Source organism: Dipodomys spectabilis, unplaced genomic scaffold, assembly GCF_019054845.1.
Source record: "Dipodomys spectabilis isolate Male_0828 unplaced genomic scaffold, ASM1905484v1 ptg000286l, whole genome shotgun sequence".
Lineage (NCBI taxonomy): Eukaryota > Metazoa > Chordata > Mammalia > Rodentia > Heteromyidae > Dipodomys > Dipodomys spectabilis.
Genome location: NW_024870963.1, coordinates 1,140,900 through 1,160,334, shown reverse-complemented (window position 1 = coordinate 1,160,334; position 19,435 = coordinate 1,140,900). Strand labels below are relative to the sequence as shown.

The following is a 19,435-nucleotide window of genomic DNA, read 5'->3' as shown; positions in this document are numbered from 1 at the left end:
TACTTGTCAAGACATATGCGTTAATTGTGTGAAACTTTTGTGCATATATAGAAAGTTAAGAATTGAAAGAAAAAACTGGAAAACATGTCAACTGTAGAATTTTAGACAGGTTTCTTTACAGGATCGTGTGCATGTGTGCACACAATTTGAGGCTAGATTCTTCAATACAAGCTGGGCACAGCCTGAAAGCATTTGTTCCATCTAGGACTTCAGTCTATTGGATCTGTCCTGCCCACCTTTAGAGGAGCTTTTCATACTGTACAGAGTGCTAATCACCTATGGAAATAGCTTCACACACACATAGAAATGTGCATCACAAATTGAGACATCAATCTACTCAGACTGATAGTCAAAGTTAATCATGACAGAGAACAGTATTGTGTCTTTAATTTCCCTTCAGGCTCAAGTATTTTTACAATGATAAGATAGTAAAATAATCAACCCCTGCCTGCTATTACTCTTAGCTGCCATCACATCTAGGGAACAGATTGCCCTGTGCTACAGCTCAGGCCTTACTGGGGCCCCCATAGGTTTGAGTGCAGACTGCAGGTGTTGGGGAAGCACTGTGCACTCACTGCACAGAGGTAGGTGGCTGAGTCACTGAGCTGGGAGCCTCTAATGTGCAAGGAAAGGTAAAGGCTGGCTCTATTGAGATGCACTGTGAATCTTCCCTCGTGTTTATCACCATTGGAGTATGTAGACATCAGCAGCTCAGGTCCCTTCCCAGAATACTGTCTGTACCACACGAAGTTCTGAGGAGCACTGTTCTTGTAAGTGCAGTTGAGAGAAGCAGTGGCTCCCTCTGGAACACTGAGGGACTCGGGATGCTGCTCCACCTCCTTTTGTTGGCTGTTCACCCCTGTGCAGAAAGACAAAGGTCAGCCAAAGACAATGGTTGAATAGTGGATGCTTTCTCTACAGACCTCTTACCCTCTCTCATTGACTAGTGAGCACTTTCATGTTTCTCCTCGCAGACCTGTAATATAAAACAACTACCAACACTGGACTTCATATCCCCATAAAAATGTTAAACTCACAGTTCATGTGAAGCCACAGAATCACTAGTAAGACACTCAGGGATCTCATCATTCTTTCCCTTGGATTCACTGAGGACTCAGAGAATAAACTGTAAAGGAAAATGTGTCTCATTGAGATATTCTCAGTACTGTGCTTTGGGAAACATAAAAAGACTCTTTTACCAATCAGAAAAACAAGCTTCTTTTCTTCACCCCCCAACTTCAGCAACAAGCTCCTCCCAGCATCCCCTTCACATGTAGTCACTCCCCACCACACAGTGCACTTGAGAAGGTCCCTTGGGATCCTTGAGAAGATGCTGCCCTCTAATGGTTTCTCAATAATGACTAAAGAATTATTCAGCATCCAGACCCATTTTATGTGAACCATTGAAAGTAAACCCCATGTTTTAGTGTATAGTAATTGTGCTATGGCTTTCCCTATGGTATTGCCAATGGGCATATATTATATTTTAGTTGGATGAACTTTTTACATTTTTCTCTCTGCCTATCCCCCTTTCCTACTACTGTTTGACAACTCTGTTTCTTTATGCCTTCATCATGCATGAATGCTTATATTTCACTATATTACTCACCATCTTTTATTATCTTTTACACTCTCTCTCCCAGTTGTTTTTGTGAGAAAATACCACAGTAATAATTATGTTATATATATATTATGTATAGAGATAATAGATAGATAGACAGATAGATAGATAGATTAGATAGAAAATTTTGGCAAAAAAATTTGGTGCCAGTCCTGGGGCTTGGACTCAAAACCTGGGCACTGTCCTTGAGGTATTTTTGCTCAAGGCTAGCACTCTACCACTTGAACCACAGCTCAACTTCTGAATTTTTTCTGGGAAATTGGAGACATGAGGCTCACAGACTTGTCTTGCCTAGGCTGGCTTTGAACTACCATCTGAAGATATTACCCTCCTGAGTAGCTAGAATAACAGGTGTGAGCCACCTATATCTGGTTTGAAGTGATTTTAAGAAGAGGATGGGAGGGAGAATGACAGAAAAAATGAGTTTGAGAAGGGTACAATGAATGTTTGTATGAAATTCTCAGAAGGAAAACCCATGTAGAACTAGTATTTGCAAACAAAAATGTGAAAAGATAAGACTAACACTAACTTTTTAACAGTAAAAGACAAACACATTTTTACAAACACTAACACTCAAGTTAAATAAATATTTGAGACACAACTGCTGAATATTATTGTGTGAAAATGATTGTTGGATCCAAACTTCGTGAGTATCAAGAGTATCTAGAGTAGGCATGAGCCACTTTATCTGCTTACTTAGTGGTTCTTTTTTAAGTTTTTTATTGCAAAAATGCTGTACAGAGGAGTTACAGTTACATGAGCAAGGTAATGAGTACATTTTCTATTGAGTACTGTTGCCTCCTCATTTGTCTTCCCCCTACCATCCCTTCCCTCCCACCTCCACAACTATCCTCCCCCACCCCCCTACCCAAAGTTCATTTTCAATATAGTATTTTGTACATCTCGGTGTTACAATGGGTCAACCTGTACACTTATTTAGCATTTTGTTTTTTTTCCTTCCCCTTCCCGAATTAGAGAAGTGTATATACAAGACTCAGGGCACCAAAATCAAATACAGTGAAAATGGGTTATACCACGGGGGAGAAACATACAAAGCAACAAAAAAATCACATGGTACATTAAAAATACGTTAGAAACAGTACCAAGAAAAAAAAAAGATATTTGTATCCCTATCTTGGTTTTCATTCCGCTTGACATCATTTTATATGGTCATATGTACATAGCTTTTGGCCTTTTCTGCTTGACCTACATATGTACTAGTTATTGCAAATAAGGGAAACCATGGGATCTATCTTTCTTTGTGCCCAGCTTGCTTCATTTCACTTAATATAATTTTCCCAAGTATTTCCATTTCCTCACAAATGAGGCAATGCCATTCTTTCCGATGGAGGCATAGAATTCATATAAATGTGTGTGTGTGTGTGTGTGTGTGTGTGTGTGTGTGTGTGTGTGTGTGTGTATCACATTTTCTTGATCTACTCATCTATTAAAGGGCATCTGGGTTGGTTCCATATCTTAGCTATGGTAAATAATGCTGCAATAAATATAGATGTGTTGGTAGCTAGACTTGCTATGGTATTGTTTTTGATCATTTGGGTAAATGTCCAAAAGTAGGATTTCAGGGTCATAGGGGACTTCTCTGTGGTGTCTTTTTAAAAAAATATTATTATTATTATTATTATGGAAATACCATACAGAGGGGTTACAATTACATGGGCATGATAGTGAGTACATTTCTTATCAAGCATTGTTGCCTTCTCCTTTGTTTCCCCATACCATCCCTTCCCTTCTCCACTCCCCCACCCCCACACCCCCTACCACCACTCCCCAACCCCCACCCTGCCAAAGTTGTAAAGTTCGTTTTTCCAAGTAAGGTCTTGTACATCTCATTGTTGTAATGGGTCCACCTGTAATCCTATTTAAACAGTTTGTTTTTTCCCTTCCCCTCTACAAATTATATCAACATTAAATACAGTGAAAGCAAGGCTTATACCCTGGTGAAAGTACATACAAAGCAACAAAGAAATCATCTTATAAATACGTTGGAAACAATCACAAGGAAGATAAAAGAACATTTGAATCCTTATCTTGGGGTTCATTTCACCTAACATCAACTTGTCTGACAGTTTCTCTTTGTCTCAGACATATACTAGTTATTGCAAATAAGGGAAACAATGGGACCTATATTTCTTCTTTTTACATGAAAAGTAAACATTTATTACTGGAGAAGAGAAAAATGTACACAGAAAGTCTGTATTGTTTCTGTTCAAGCATTGGTTGTAAAATAAGGTCCAAATGCCAAGTTTGAAGATATTTACAAGAATAACTTTTTCTGAATACATAACCATTTCCTGTGAGGTGGACTTTTTAAAATACAAAGTCTATACTGCAAACTAACTACAGTTTCTAAGAAGATTAGAGGAAGTAGTAACAGAATATGTATTACTATTTACTGCTAAATATAAAAGGGATACAGTGATGTGATTCTTAAATGTTTAATTGCTTGATTTGAACAGAGTAATGAAAAAAATCAAGACAGACTGGCTTTAAGACTTTTTGTATTCAATTCTTTCTACTTTCACATCATCTCCAATTAGCTGATGGATGTATGTGACCACTGTGGAAGCCTGGATGTCCATCAACACAAACGATGGAATAATATATGTGTCCAAGGCATTATATGCCTCAGTGGCAGAACCTGGGTTAATGTAGAATTTATTTTCATGCTCAAATGCTTCACATTTGTGAGTGTGTCCTGAGATAAGAATGTCCACATCGAACTGCCTCTGCAGCAGGGCCAGGCTGGCCATGGCTCCCCACCAAATGACCTGATGTCCCTGGATCAAACAGATTTTGGGCTGTCCCACAGTCACAAATTTCTGTTCCGGGTAATTCAGGTTCTCATCGAAGTCTCCGCTCAGGATATGGAAGTCACCAGCCAGTCTTGAGATAGTCATAACTCTCTTTGGTGCAAAGGTTTCCAGTGCAGAGAATGTGCTGTATCTCCCCCGGTGCCAGCAGTTTTTGGAAATTAGCTGGGAAACTGTTGCACCGGTGAGGGATATGCAGATCTCCTAACACTAACACCAATTTGGCATACGAAGAGCAATCTTCACTCTACGGAAATTCTCTTCAGATATGGATTGAAGTACAGTTATTGTGAGAAGCATCCTGTCATGCTGCTTTGCCAGCACCCCAGCCCTCTTCCTCTAACTTGACCTGTATTTCTTTGGGCCTGGCTTACTTTACTTAATATGATTTTTTCAATTCTTTCCATTTCCTAACAAATAGGTCAATGCCATTCTTTCTGATGTAGGCATAGAATTCCACTGTGTATATATACCACATTTTCTTGATCCATTCATCTACTGAGAGGCATCTGGGTTGGTTCCATATCTTAGCTATGGTAAATAATGCTGCAATAAACATAGTTGTGCTGGTAGCTTTACTATGATCTTGTTTGTGATCATTTGGATAAATGCCCAAAAGTGGGATTGCTGGGTAATAGGGGAGCTCTCTGTGGAGTCTTTTGAGGAACCTCTATACTGCTTTCAAGGTGGTTGAACAAGTTTACACTCCCACCAACAATGTAGTGAGATTCCCTTCTGTCTACATCCCCTCCAGCATCTGTTGTTATTAGAGTTTTTGATTATAGCCATTCTTATGGGGTGAGGTGATATCTCAATGTTGTTTTGATTTGCATTTCTTTTATGGCTAGAGAGGTTGAACATTTCTTCATGTGTCTATTGGCCATCCTTCTTTCCTCTTCAGAGAAGTTTCTCTTTAAGTCTTTAGCCCACTTATTTATTGGGCAGTTGTTTCTTTGGAGATTTGTTTTTGGGAATACCTGGATATTTGAAATAGCTCACTTTGGTGATTTGTCCCATGTCATGGGAAATGTTGGCTGGGATTTCCTCTTACTTGGGAAGGAGTGGGGCCTTTTGGACTGAGCATTGACACTTCTAGAGATCACAAGCTTGTGACAGTCATCCTATCTTGCCTCAGAGTGATTTATAACCTCCTAAGAGTCTATGAATTCCACCTGAGACTGGATCTCATTCTGGAGGATGCTACATCAACACTGCCTGGAGAGAATTTTCTCCTCCCAGGATTGTGCCTATCAGCACCCTGGTTTATGAACAGCTGAATCTACAGATTTCTCACTGTGTCTCCCAGAGCGCAGTGATACACAGCTGAGTCTGACAGCTGGAGTGAAGATTTCTGAAGGTGGAAGGAGTTGTCACTCTTAACAAGAGTTGCCTGGAAACCCCGGTTCTCTGACCTCGGACTTTGTGTTGAACTCTTCAGGAGTAGCTCAGGGGCTTTATTGAGATATTGGACATACCAGAAAATAAAGACATTTGAGTAAGTGCTCTGGTAAGTACAGTTGAGGATCAGAGGTGTCCCCTCTGTGAAAGTAACCAAGCCTTCTGTCTGGGTCACTGAGTCTCCACTGGTCCTCCCTGAAAAGATAAGTAACATTGTTATATGAAGAAAAAGGCTAAATATTATCAAGATTGTAGGACAAGGACATATTGTTAATATATAGGATAAAATGTTACTTACTGCACACTAAAAGGATCACAAGAACAGAGAAGGTGACAGAAAGCATGTTGTTAGAAGGAAATGATTCTTGCTCCTTGTGATACACCCAGTCATACAGAGCTCTTTTCTACCAGGATTGTATTGAAACTCCTCACTCATGAATAAGACCTTCTTTCTGCACATCACTCTGACTTGTGACCACAAAGGGGAGTAGGGGTGTTATACCACCTGAATGCAAATGGGACCTACATTTGAGAGTGCAGCGCCTTCTGGTGGTTTTCTGGAAAACTGCAAGACAGTATGGCTGATCCTGATTTTTTTTTTTAGGTTAAATTCTTTTTTTTTTTTTTTTAATTTTTATTTATTTTTTATTGTGAAAATACTGTACAGAGTGGTTACAATTACATGGGCAAGATAATGAGTACATTTCTTATCAAGCGTTGTAGCCTCCTCCTTTGTTTCCCCTTCCCATCCCTTCCTAGCCTCTCCCCCTCATCCTCCACCCAATCCTCCCCTCACTCACACCAAAATTGTAAAGTTTGTTTTCGACATGACAACTTGTACTTCTCATTGTTGCAATGGGTCCACCTGTATTCTTATTTAAACGACTTGTTTTTCCCCTTCCCTGCCACAAATTATACCAACATCAAATACAGTGAAAGCAGGGGTTATACTGTGGGGGAGGGACATACAAAGCAACAAAGAAATAATCTTATAAATGCGTTAGAAACAAATGCATGAAAGAAAAAACCATTTGAATACATATCTTAGGGTTCATTTTCCTAACATCACCTTGTCTGCCCATTTCTGCTCGACTCATACATATACCAGAAGAGGCAATCCAAAAATTCATATGGAGCAATAAAAGACCCCAATAGCAAAATGCTCCTCAATGGAAAGAACACTGATGGAGGAATATCAATACCAAATTTCAAACTCTACAATAAAGGCATAATAATCAAAATAGCTTGGTACTGGCACAAGAACAGACCTCATGACCCTGATTTTTTTATTTCAGTGGACTCCCTTATGAATGGGAGATAAGTTCCAAGGCCTCCCATCAATGCCAGAAACCACTAGTAGTACTGGACTCTATGTATGATATGTTTTACCACACAAATACATATATATGTAGACATACACATAAGATTTACTTATAAAGTTAGGTATTTTGTTACAACACGTTTCTGTCTACCAGGACACATGCTATATTCAAATCACCCACAGAGTAGAACATTTTCCATCTGACTAAGCCCCTGCTATGATCTGTAGCAGTAAGCTTTTCAGTGAGATTTACTCCAAAAGAACTGGCACATATTTACTTGACAAACTACTTAGCAAGGTCTAGTGATACAGCTCAATGATGGACCACCTATCAAAATATGCAAGGCCCTGAGTTTGATTCCCCATCTCCACAAAAACAAATAAAACAAAGAGTAAACAGTGACAAAAGGGTAGCTAGTTGTGCCCCATGGACATTTTGTACAGGGATGGTTCTCTCCTGAGTGGCAGAGCACAGGGGTGCAAGATTTCACTACAATGCAGAGTGGCATGACACTGAAAACTCATACACTTTTTATTTCTGGAACTTTCTGTGTAATACTTTTGTATTTTAATTGACGGCAGGTGATTAAAAACCATGTAAAGCAAAACATCCAATGCAGGAACTGCTATAAGACAGCTCAAGGGGAAGGTATATGCAGAAGGAAAACAGAATCAAACTTCAAGAAGAAAGCCATGGATATGTGCTTTACATATTTACAAGTGTACTTAGGATGCTGTGCAATTATTCAGAAATTCATTAACCATGCAGTTAACACAACTCCATAAGATCTGCTCACACCAGGCTCGCCAAGACTTCTCCACTCGAGACCTCCAAGACTCAGCCACCTCTTGAGAAAAACCAATCATCTATCCCTGGGGCAGTGACATGAGGAGTTGTTTATCTCTAAAAAGCTCTGTCTCCCATCAGGACCACACTAGGGATCAAGCACTGCTTATGTTGCTTAAATGTTGTAATACAGAAAAAACTAACTGCAGTTGCCTGAAGGGTGGGAAAAGTCATATTACACAAAGAATCAATTAACTTTTTAAGAAAAACAATGCAGGGCAGAACACAACTAAATGACTAAAAGAAAACTATTTTATTTTATTTTATTTTTTAATTTAATTTTATTTTATTTGTGAACATACTGTACAGAGGAGTTAGAGTTACATGGGCAGGATAATGCGTACATTTCTTACCAAGAATTGCAGCCTCCTCCTTTGTTTACCCTTCACATCCCTTCCCAGCCTCCACCCTCCCCCCATAATCCCAATCCTTCTCCTTCCCCCCCCCCCCCCCCCCGGCACCAACATTGTAAAGCTCGTTTTGGACATGACAACTTGTACTTCTCATTGTTGCAACAGGTCCACCTGTATCCTTAAACAACTGGTTTTTCCCCATCTCTTCCACAAGTTATACTGACATCAAATATAGTGAAAGCAGGGGTTATACTGTGGGGGAGGGACATACAAAGCAACAAAGAGATAATCTTATAAATGTGTTAGAAACACATGCATGAAAGAAAAAAACATTAAAATACACATCTAAGGGTTCATTTTCCTGACATCACATTATCTGACCTTTTCCGCTTGACTCATACATATACTAGATATTACAAATAAGGGAAAACATGGGACCTACGTTTCTTTGGGCCTGGCTTACTTCACTTAATATAATTTTTTCCAAGTTTTTCCATTTCCTAACAAATGGGGCAATGTCATTCTTTCTGATGGAGGCATAGAATTCCATTGTGAATATATACAACATTTTCTTGATCCATTCATCTACTGAGGGGCATCTGGGTTGGTTCCATATCTTAGCTATGGTAAATAATGCTGCAATAAACATAGTTGTGCTGGTAGCTTTAGTGTGGTCTTGTTTGTAAACATTAAGGTAAATGCCCAAACGTGGGATTACTGGGTCATAGGGGAGTTCTATGTGAAGTCTTTTGAGGAACCTCCATACTGCTTTCCGAAGTGGTTGAACAAGTTTACATTCCCACCAACAATGAAGTAAGGTTCCTTTCTCTCCACATCCCCTCCAGCATCTGTTGTTGTTAGAGTTCTTGATTTTCGCCGTTCTAACTGGAGAGAGGTGATATCTCAATGTTGTTTTGATTTGCATTTCTTTTATGGCTAGGGATGTTGAACATTTCTTCATGTGTCTATTGGCCATCCTTCTTTCTTCTTCAGAGAAGATTCTCTTTAAGTCTTTCGCCCACTTATTTATTGGGCAGTTGTTTCTTTGAGGATTTGTTGTTGGGAGGTTTAATTTTTTGAGTTCCAAGTATATTTTGCATATGAGACCCTTGTCCGTTGTATAGCTAGTAAAGATCTTCTCCCAATCCGTGGGTTTTCTATTGATCTTGCTATCTATGTCATTTGCCCTGCAGAAGCTCTGCAACTTTATGCAAACCCATTTGTCCAACCTTTCTTTGATTTGTTGTGTTTCCGGGTCTCTATTCAGAAAATTTCGGCCTGAGCGAAGGAGACCCAGGGTTTCTCCTATTCCATCCTGTAATGTTTTCAGAGTGTCTGCTTTGACTTCAAGGTCTTTGATCTATTTGGAGTTGATTCTGGTGCAGGGTGATATATAAGGATCTAGCTTTAGTTTTCTACATGTAGTTAACCAATTTTGCCAGCACCATTTACTGAAGAGTTTGTCTTTCTTCCATTCTATTGTTTTAGCTCCCTTATCGAAGATTAGATGGCTATAGGTCTGTGGGTTCATTTCTGGGTTTTCAATCCTATTCCATTGGTCCTGAGGTCTGTTCTTATGCCAATACCAAGCTGTTTTGATTACTATGGCTTTATAGTAGAGTTTGAAATTTGGTATTGATATTCCTCCAGCAGTGTTCTTTCCATTCAGGAGCGTTTTTGCTGTTCGGGGTCTTTTATTTTTCCATATGAATTTTTGGATTGCCTCTTCTATTTCCTTGAAGAATGAGGTTGGAATTTGGATAGGTATTGCGTTGAATTTGTAGATAGCCTTGGGAAGTATTGCCATTTTCACAATGTTAATCTTTCCAATCCAGGAGCATGGGAGGTTTTGCCATTTTTTAAGTTCTGTGTTGATTTCCTTTTTCAAGATTTTAAAGTTTTCATCATAGAGGTCCTTCACTTCTTTAGTTAAGTTAATTCCTAGGTATTTTATTTTTTGTGGGTCTATTACAAATGGCGTTGCTGTCCTAATTTCAGCCACACTTTTCTCATTGTTGGCATACAGAAAAGCCATTGATTTTGGGGGGTTAATTTTATAACCTGCTACTTTGCCAAAGTTTTGAATCAGCTTGAGTAATTTGGGAGTGGAGTCTATGGGATTCTATAAATACAAGATCATGTCATCTGCAAAGAGGGAGAGTTTTATTTCTTCTTTCCCTATTTGGATCCCCTTTATGTCTGCATCTTGTCTTATTGCTGTAGCTAGGCATTCTAATACTAGATTGAAGAGAAGTGGAGAGAGTGGGCATCCTTGTCTTGTTCCTGAGTTAAGAGGAAATGGCTTTAGTTTTTCACCATTGAGTATAATGCTGGCTGTAGGTTTGTCATATACAGCCTTTATTGTATTGAGGAATGTTCCATGGATTCCTAATTTTTCCAAAACCTTCATCATAAAGGGGTGTTGGATCTTGTTGAATGCTTTTTCTGCGTCTATTGAGATAACCATGTGGTTCTTGTTCTTGCTCCTGTTGATGTGATGAATAATATTAATTGATTTGCATATATTGAACCAGCTTTGCATCCCTGAAATGAATCCTGTTTGATCGTGGTGCATGATTTTTTGGATGAATTGTTGAAGTCGATTGGCCAAAATTTTGTTGAGAAGTTTTGCATCAATGTTCATCAAAGAAATGGGTCTATAGTTCTCTTTCTTGGATGAGTCCCTGCCTGGTTTTGGGATGAGGGTTATGATGGCCTCATAGAATGTGTTCGGTAGTGGGCTTTCTCTTTCAATTTCATTGAAGAGTTGGAGGAGAATTGGTGTGAGCTCTGCTTTGAAGGCCTTGTACAATTCCGCTGTAACACCATCTGGTCCTGGACTTTTCTTAGCTGGGAGGTCTCTTATTGCTGTTTCTATTTCAATGCTTGATATGGGCCTGTTAAGCTGGTTTAGTTTTGGCATGTCAATATTTGCTAGGAAAAGGTCCATTTCTGTCAAGTTCTCAAACTTCTTAGCATAAAGTTTTGAGAAGTATTCCCTTATAATGTTCTGAATCTTGGTTGTTTCCGTGGTGATGTTTCCATTCTCATCTCTGAGTTTATTAATTTGGGTGTGTTCTCTTCTTTTTCTGATAAGATTTGCTAAGGGTCTGTCAATTTTGTTAATTTTTTCGAAGAACCAACTCTTTGTTTTGTTGATTCTTTCTATAGTTTTTTTGGATTCTAATTCATTTAATTCTGATTTAATTTTGATTATTTCTTTCTGTCTACTGGATTGGGGTTTATCTTGCTGCTCTTTTTCAAGGAGGTTTAGATGTGTCATTAAATTGCTAGTTTCAGATCTCTCCAATTTGTTGATGTAGGAGCTCAGAGCTATAAACTTGCCTCTGAGTACTACCTTTGCTCTGTCCCAGAGGAGCTGGTAATTTGTGTGTTCATTTTTGTTGAATAGCATGAACATTTGAATTTCCTTTCTAATCTCTTCCATGACCCACTCTTGATTCAGCAGTGTGTGGTTCAGTCTCCATGTGATACTGGACTTTCTTTGGTGGCTTTTGGTGTTGAATTCTAATTTTATTCCCTTGTGGTCAGAGAGAATGCAAGGTATAACTTCAATGTTTCTGAATTTAGACAAGTTTGCTTTGTGGCCTAAAATGTGGTCTATTTTAGAAAACGTTCCATGTGCTGCTGAGAAAACCGTGTATTCTGATGCTGCTGGGTGAAATGTTCGGTAGATGTCTGTTAAGTCTAGTTGATCTATGCAGCTGTTTAGATCTGCGGTTTCTCTGTTGAGTTTTTGCCAAGTTGATCTATCTAGTGGGGAGAGTGGTGTGTTAAAATCCCCAACAATTAATGTCTTTGGATCTATATGGGATTTGAGGGAAAGTAGTGTTTCTTTGATAAATTTGGGTGCTCCATTGTTTGGCGAATAGATATTTAGAATTGTAATATCCTCCTGAAGGAGAGATCCTTTAATTAGTATGTAGCGACCTTCTTTATCTCTTCTCACGAATTTTAATTTGAAGTCTATTTTATCTGATATTAAGATTGCAACTCCCGCCTGTTTATGGGGTCCGTTTGCTTGGTAGATTTTGTTCCAGCCTTTAACATTGAAAATGTGTTTGTTTTTACGGGCAAGATGTGACTCCTGCAGGCAGCAGATAGAAGGGTCTTGTTTTTTAATCCAACTAGACAGTCTATGTCACTTAATTGGAGAGTTCAGTCCATTAACGTTAAGAGATAGGACTGAGAGGTATTTGGGAATTCCTGCCATGTTATCCACCTTCTTGGGGGCTGCGAAAACTGGGTTCTTCCTATGGTTCTTGGATTCTCAGTTTGGGTGAAGTTTCTTGGCCTTTGTTGTGGTCTTGTTGGTTTTCTATGTGTAGGACATCTTTAAGAAGCTTTTGTAGGGCTGGTTTGGTGGAGATGTATTGTTTCAATTTTTGTTTGCTATGGAAGGTTTTTATTTGGCCTTCAATTATGAAGGAGAATTTAGCTGGGTACAGTATTCTTGGTTGATAATTGTTTGTTTTTAGGGCATGGCATACATCATTCCAGGCTCTTCTTGCTTTGATTGTCTCTACTGAGAAATCTGAGGTGATTCTAATTGGTTTCCCTTTATAGGTGATTAACCTTTTCTCCTTGACAGCTTTCAGGATCTTTTCCTTGGTCTGAGTTGATCCTATGTGGATTATAATGTGACGGTGGGATGTCCTATTCTGGTCTGGTCTATTTGGGGTTCTAAAAGCTTCTTGTATCTGAATAGGCCTATCTTTTTGTATGTTTGGGAAGTTCTCTGCTAGGATCCTGTTAAACAGATTTCCTAGACCATTAACTTCTGTTTCTAGGTGCTCCTCTACACCCATTATCCTTAGATTAGGCCTTCTGATGGTGTCTTCCAGGTGTTGGATAGATCTATCATACTTCTTGGACTTGTGTTGGATGGTTGTATGTTCTTTCTCTATAATATCTAGGCTGTCTTCAATCCCTGAGATTTGATCTTCTGCATGGTCTAACCTGCTGTCAAGACTCTCTACTTTGTTTTTTATCTCTTTTCCTTCTAATTGGTCAGCTTTGATGGCTTCAAGTTCTTTGTTGAAGCTCTGTTTTAGGTCTTGTATGAATTTCTTTACTTCCTTAATTTGGTGTTCAGTGTTTGTTCTCAAATCACTTAGTTGATTGGTTATGGTTTCTTTGGACTCCCATTCCTTCTGTTGGGTTCCATTCAGCATTCCCTTTGTGGTCTCCCTGACTTCCTTCAGCTCTTTGTTAATGGATTCCATGAATGCCTTTAGTGATCTTTGTGTGTTCTCTACCTGGTCTCTCAATTCCTGTATTACTCTTTGATTAGCTTCCTCCCGTTTGTGGGATTCCTGCATTTCTCTTTCCTCCCGTTCATGGGATTCCTGGAGTTCTCTTTGAGTGTTCTCAGCCTGCTCATGCCATTCCTCCCTTTCTCTTTGAGTATTCTCAAGTTGTTCACGCAAATCCTGTATCAGTTTTTGAGTAGCTTCCTCACGCTTATGATATTCCTGTATAAACTTTTGGGATGCCTCCTCTCTCTCCCTATCACGCTCATACAGAGTCCTTTGTACGTTGTCAAACTTCTCATTTATCATGTTTGCCACCAGTGTTTGTAGAGCTATTTGGGAACTCTCCTCTGGATTGTTCATTATCTGATCTGACCCCTGATTATCAAGATTGGGAATTGAGATACCCTTATTTGCCATTTTTCTTGTGGTTTTTCAGCTTACTCTGCCCATTTGAGATGAAAATAGTACCAGTTTTGTGCTAGAACACTATCTTAAGGCAACCATCAACCAACGTTTGCATTTATACAGTCAATAGTCTACAGATACAATCTAGTCCAACAGATACATCTATTGAGCATCAAACAACTATATGTTAATGGGCTTCGAAACGCAGAGAAGAATTTGGAAAACCAGAAATTTTTAGGGTTAGGGAGAGATGTGGGTAAAAATTAGGAATAGATTGGTGTGGGGAGGCACAGGGAGAGTTAACTATGTCCTAATCTCAATGTAGGAAATAGGTTGGGTAGGATGCAAGTAGAGAGGGAGAGAAAAAAGAAGAAAGGGAAAGGGAAATGAAAAGAGACCAGAAAAAAAATTAGAAACGTAAAAATTAATATAGTTATGTAGATTGAAAGACCATCTATTTAGAGAGGAATGTGAATATAATGAGAAAACAGGAGGGAGATAGAGGAGATGTGAAAAACTTAAAAAATGCTTAAAATATTATATAGGTATAAAGAGGTAGTACTGCTATTAAGGAATTTAAGTCTCAGAGGTTTTGGATTGAGTAATAAATTTGTGGATTAAGTGTGTACACAATGGGGGATAGGGTCTACTAGTTAACTATGGGTTTATCAGGATGTGCAGGACAAGAGTTAAGTCACATACAGAAGAACAAAAGAAAGGAAAAGGTGAAAAGGATAAGAAAGGGAGAAAAAAAAAGATCAGAAGTTCAGTAGAGCTAGACAAAAAACAAAAAGATAATTAAGAAAGAAAGAAAAAGAGAGAGAAGACAAGAAAAGAAAGGAAAACGTACATTCACGTATTCCTAAAATAAAAATTATAAGAGGGAAAAAAAGTTACTGGAAAACAATTATTTTTTCAAAAAAGGCAAAAATTAAAGATTAATAAAAGTTTTAGAAGAGGAAAAAAAATTTTTTTATATATATAAGGTACCAAAAAAAAAAAGAAAAAAGAAAAGAAGAAAAAAAGTTCTTTGATTTGATTTTTTTTTTAATTTTTTTGGGAGGGGTGGGAAGAATCCTGTATCTCCCTTTTGTCTGTAACCAGCCTCTTGTTGGAGTCTCTGGTCAGCTTGAGGTCCTGTGGCTTGATTGGTTTCTTAAGTCAGTTTGTTGGAACAGGCAGAAAAATGCTCTGCTTTACCCAAGATTTTGAGATCACCCTCCCAGGTTAGTTTAATGGGAGGGTGATCTGCTTTGAGAATCACAGAAAAGGGGTGATGAGGCTAGGTTCTGGTAGAGTTGAGGCCTTTCAACAAACAGTAGCTTTTCCCTGGGGCTATTTTTTGAAAAATTCACAGAGCCCACCCTGGAGCCATTCTCAGGGTTTCTGTTTTTCAATTGATTGTGGAGGCTGCTAGAGTGAGGGGCAGCCTCTGGCTCTGGTTACCCAGTGAGGAAAGCCACTCCAATGGCTGGTGCCTGAGCTGGGTGACTTTTCCCTGGATGGAGCTGAGTCTGGCAGGTCACTTCACCGTTAAGTTCTTGTGACCTGTTAAATGCCTCCGAGCTCTGTCGGTATCCAAGATGGAGATCACCGGTGCTGAGGGGGGAGGGGTGGCCTTCCCTCCTCTGCTCCCTGAGAAGGAGTGAGGACGTCGGGCTTCTACTCACTCCGAGTTTTGGATCCTGGGTCGTCTCTGGTCTGCAAACTGCAGGATGAAGATGTCTGCTCCTTGTCGGTTCTTGCTGGTGTTGAGTAGAATCCTCACGCCCGCTGTGTCTGGCTCCTTCGTCCCGGACTCTCTGTGTGAGCGCTCAGGTATGGCCATGCCTGCGGTCGCCGCTGCGACCCTGCCGCCGCCGCAGCGGCTGCTGGCAGGCGCTCAGATGTGTCTCCTTGTCTTGGCTTCCCCTCTCTTGTCTAACTCTCTGTCCTGTGATGGCACACTTGGTGTGATTCTCTGGCTTAGGACTGTTCACTGGAACTCTAAAACTGCTTTCTATGCGAGAGCTTGTTCAGATTCCAGCTTCTCCTCCATCATCTTCCCGGAACTCTTCCAAAGAAAACTATTTTAAATGGATCATGGTTTAAAGGCAAAACTATAAAACTCTTTTGGTGTTGTATGTTGAATGAAATATGTGACAGCAATAGCACTAAGTTGGAGGAATATGGTAAGTTCCTTTTGACCAATATGAGATGGCAGAAAGATTTTAAAATCAGTTAAATATGTATTCTACAAACCATTCGTTCCCAAAGTTAATGGCCTCAGAACTGCATGTATGGTCCAGAGGAAAACTCCAAGGACTAGAGAAATGTAGAGGGCTATCAGTTAATAAAAATATTTATAAAGTCCACTAACGACTACACATCACATATCACATAGGCGCTGAAAATCTTCAACAGCTCTGTGCTTATGATAGTGAAAAAGACAAATGATGCTTCATCCCTTACACACATAGTTGCTATAGGTCAAGCTTCATGAGAGAAGGCTACATTTGGATGGCAAAAGTCTGAGCATATTGAACTTAGGACATGTAGGCGAACTTGCTCAAGTAACACAGTTCTTGAAATGCCATCTTTTCATTTGTTGATACATATGTTGTAATTGTTTTAAACCTAGTATTTCTTTTGGAAGCCCAGTTCTATGTGCTCAACTTTACTAGCCAGGCTTTCTTTACTCTAGAGGTTCTAATATTTGTCTCCTGGCTATGTATTTCACTAAGGAGTCTAGGAATCTGTTAAAGATGTTGTCTACTCTGTATCTGCTGGCCTGTTTTATCAACTTCCTTTTAATATTTGTGTTAGTGAAACAAAGACCTGCATATGGAAATGGGCAGTTTTCATGGCTTATTGTTTTAAGTAATGTTTTGACTTAATACAAGGCATGCTGGTAGAGAGGAAGTAGTTCTCTGCTACTTGCCTGGATTTTATTACTGTTGCTTATATAGGCCTTTATAGGCTATGCTATTCCTGTAAACAATATGACCATTACTAAAATTAGAATGTTAGTAATAATCTAATCATGACTAAAATTATGACTAAAATCATGGCTAAATCCAATATGGACAACTATTATAAGATACCTTGAGGAAAAGTGTATGCAGAAAGAAAATAGAATGTGATTCCATAGAAAAAGGCCTGAACATAAGAATAATCTTCAGAGGATAGATGTTCACTCTAGTAGCCTTGTCACCAGTTAAAATGCATTTACACTGTTTAACTCAATAAAATTTATGTGGTGCTTTGTATTAATATTGAACAATTGTTCAGAAGCTATGATTAAATGACTAGAAATTCATTGTACCTGGAGATGTTGAGGTGCCAGGAGAGACTAAATGACTTTACATGCAGCACAAATGGTTGAGATCATCTCCAGGATTGGGAGGGACAGGAATGAAAAATTTAGATAGCAGAAGATGGTGGGAGCTTCCCAATTTTATTCTTGAAATAGACTGTGTATGCTAAAGTACAAAGTCAGGATAAGTGGCACATAAGAGCCACATCAAGAAATTCACCTGCAAAAAGATTTCACTGAAGTGAAATCCTCTGGGAACAGAGGTGACCAATGCTGTGTCTTGTATGAGGGCAAGTTGCACTTTGGGAAATGAGATAGATTATGGGGAAGGGACCGTGGGAACAGAGAAGCAGTTTAAATGCTCTCACAAGAAACCACATGTGAGGTGCTGGTCTCAACTGAGGACAGACTGAACAGGTGACAACAACAAGTTCAGTCCCACCTCATTACATACTGCACTCTTGGCACTGGGAGCAGAGCATCTTGGTGAAGATGTACAGAAGTAGCCACGCCCTTTACTGAAGGATTGTATTTACATAGCATCTCTAAATGAGGGCACAGCATCAGAGGCACTGGGGATAATAAGGATGATGTGAAATGTCTTCTCAGAAGAAGATAATAAGATACATAGGACAAGATTTGAAACTTTACTGAAGTATAATGTATATTCAGAGAAATGCATAAAGCCTTAGTGCAGAACTTGTGAATTTTCATAAATTAACTCACTCATGTAACCAGCATGCTGATAATAAAGCTAAGCATTACCAACATCCTATAATCTTTGTTTTAACTCCTAGCCCCATCTCTCTATGGAAATAACTTCTGTCCCTGGTCTCATAATTTATAACTTGATAGATGAGTTTTATCTATTTTTAATGTCTTTTCTATCTGACACTTTCACTTTATAATGTTTGTGAAATATATTCCACATTGAGTATACATAAAGTTTATTAACCTTTGTTGCTTCGTTGTACCCCATTTTCATAAGTTAAAGGTCCTCAAAACTGCCAGTGGGCACCTGGGTTGTTCTTTCCATTTTAAAACCTATAATTATTGATACAATAAATATCTTCACTGTATACATTTTATATCCATAGAGTAACTGTTACATATTATTGAGAATATGCCTAGAAGCAGAATTTCTGGGCCATGGGGAATATATACACTCATATTTAATAGATACTGACAAATGGTTTTAAAACTATCAATTCACATTCGCTGTAGCATTACATGTAAATACTTTTGGCCTTATGTTTCATCAACATTTGAGGTTGATTGTATGTTTCATCGTAACCATGCTGTTCATGATATAGTTATAGATAAGAATTTTGCCAGACATACCACAATGTACCAAACAGCAAGTGCCACTCAGGGATAAAAAGTGATTGGGAAACTGAAAGAGGAAGCATATCATCTGCTGTGTCAGATCTTGGGAAACAAGGGTCGTGACTTTACAACTTCCAGAACCACAGTACATTTCCTAGATCTGCTTATAAATTACGAAATGGAAATATTTAGAGATTTAGGTATTTCTCAGACTCCCATGCACAGAAAAAGAATCCATTCCTCACCTTCTATGCCCCCTTTTTCTCTAGGATGTGAGTTCAGTCAGAACCTTAGCCTGCAGAGATGGAGAGAGGTCCTCTGTGTAGTCCCTGGAAGAGATTTGGATCTGTGAGGGACTTGGGAGCTCCTGTGCCCTATGGGCAGAAGGCAAGGAGGAGTCTGTGATCAGCAATGGGCATCACTTTCTCCTTACTTCCCAGACTGGCTTGTAAATTTCAAATCTAAGACAACTGTGTTTGAACCTGAGTATGGGATGGGACTGTCCTCTTCGCTGTTACCTCACTTTACAAATGAAATGAATTGAATTAGTGACCTGTCCTGCTTTAAGGATATTGAAAATGTATTCATCCCTCTTTTCTGTTTATGTGGTACTGAGGAATCAAACCCAGGGCTTCATGAATGCTAGGCAAGCATTCTACCACTAAGCTGCATTCCCAACTCATTCTCTCTTAAGAGTTGAAAACTCTACAACATACAGAGATTTAGTGTCTCAAAACATCTAGTAGTTATATGCTTCTCAAG

At 39.1% G+C, this 19,435-nt stretch overlaps 1 protein-coding gene and 1 gene segment (V, D, J or C); both read right to left on the bottom strand.

Moving 5' to 3' along the window:
• Window positions 1-512: 512 nt before the first annotated feature.
• LOC122126615 lies at window positions 513-1,148 on the bottom strand. The segment is given in 2 exon segments: window positions 513-859; window positions 1,038-1,148. Coding segments are annotated over 2 exon segments (399 nt in total).
• A 2,914-nt stretch (window positions 1,149-4,062) lies between these two features.
• Window positions 4,063-4,574, bottom strand: LOC122126589 (vacuolar protein sorting-associated protein 29-like). Its single transcript, XM_042701082.1, has one exon. It carries the CDS (start codon window positions 4,537-4,539, stop codon window positions 4,129-4,131), a length of 411 nt encoding a protein of 136 aa, XP_042557016.1. The 5' UTR covers window positions 4,540-4,574; the 3' UTR covers window positions 4,063-4,128.
• Window positions 4,575-19,435: the final 14,861 nt, after the last annotated feature.

Excerpts from the sequence above, each read along its gene's own strand:
- LOC122126589 (XM_042701082.1), bottom strand. The coding sequence starts at position 4,539 with ATGACTATCTCAAGACTGGCTGGTGACTTCCATATCCTGAGCGGAGAC.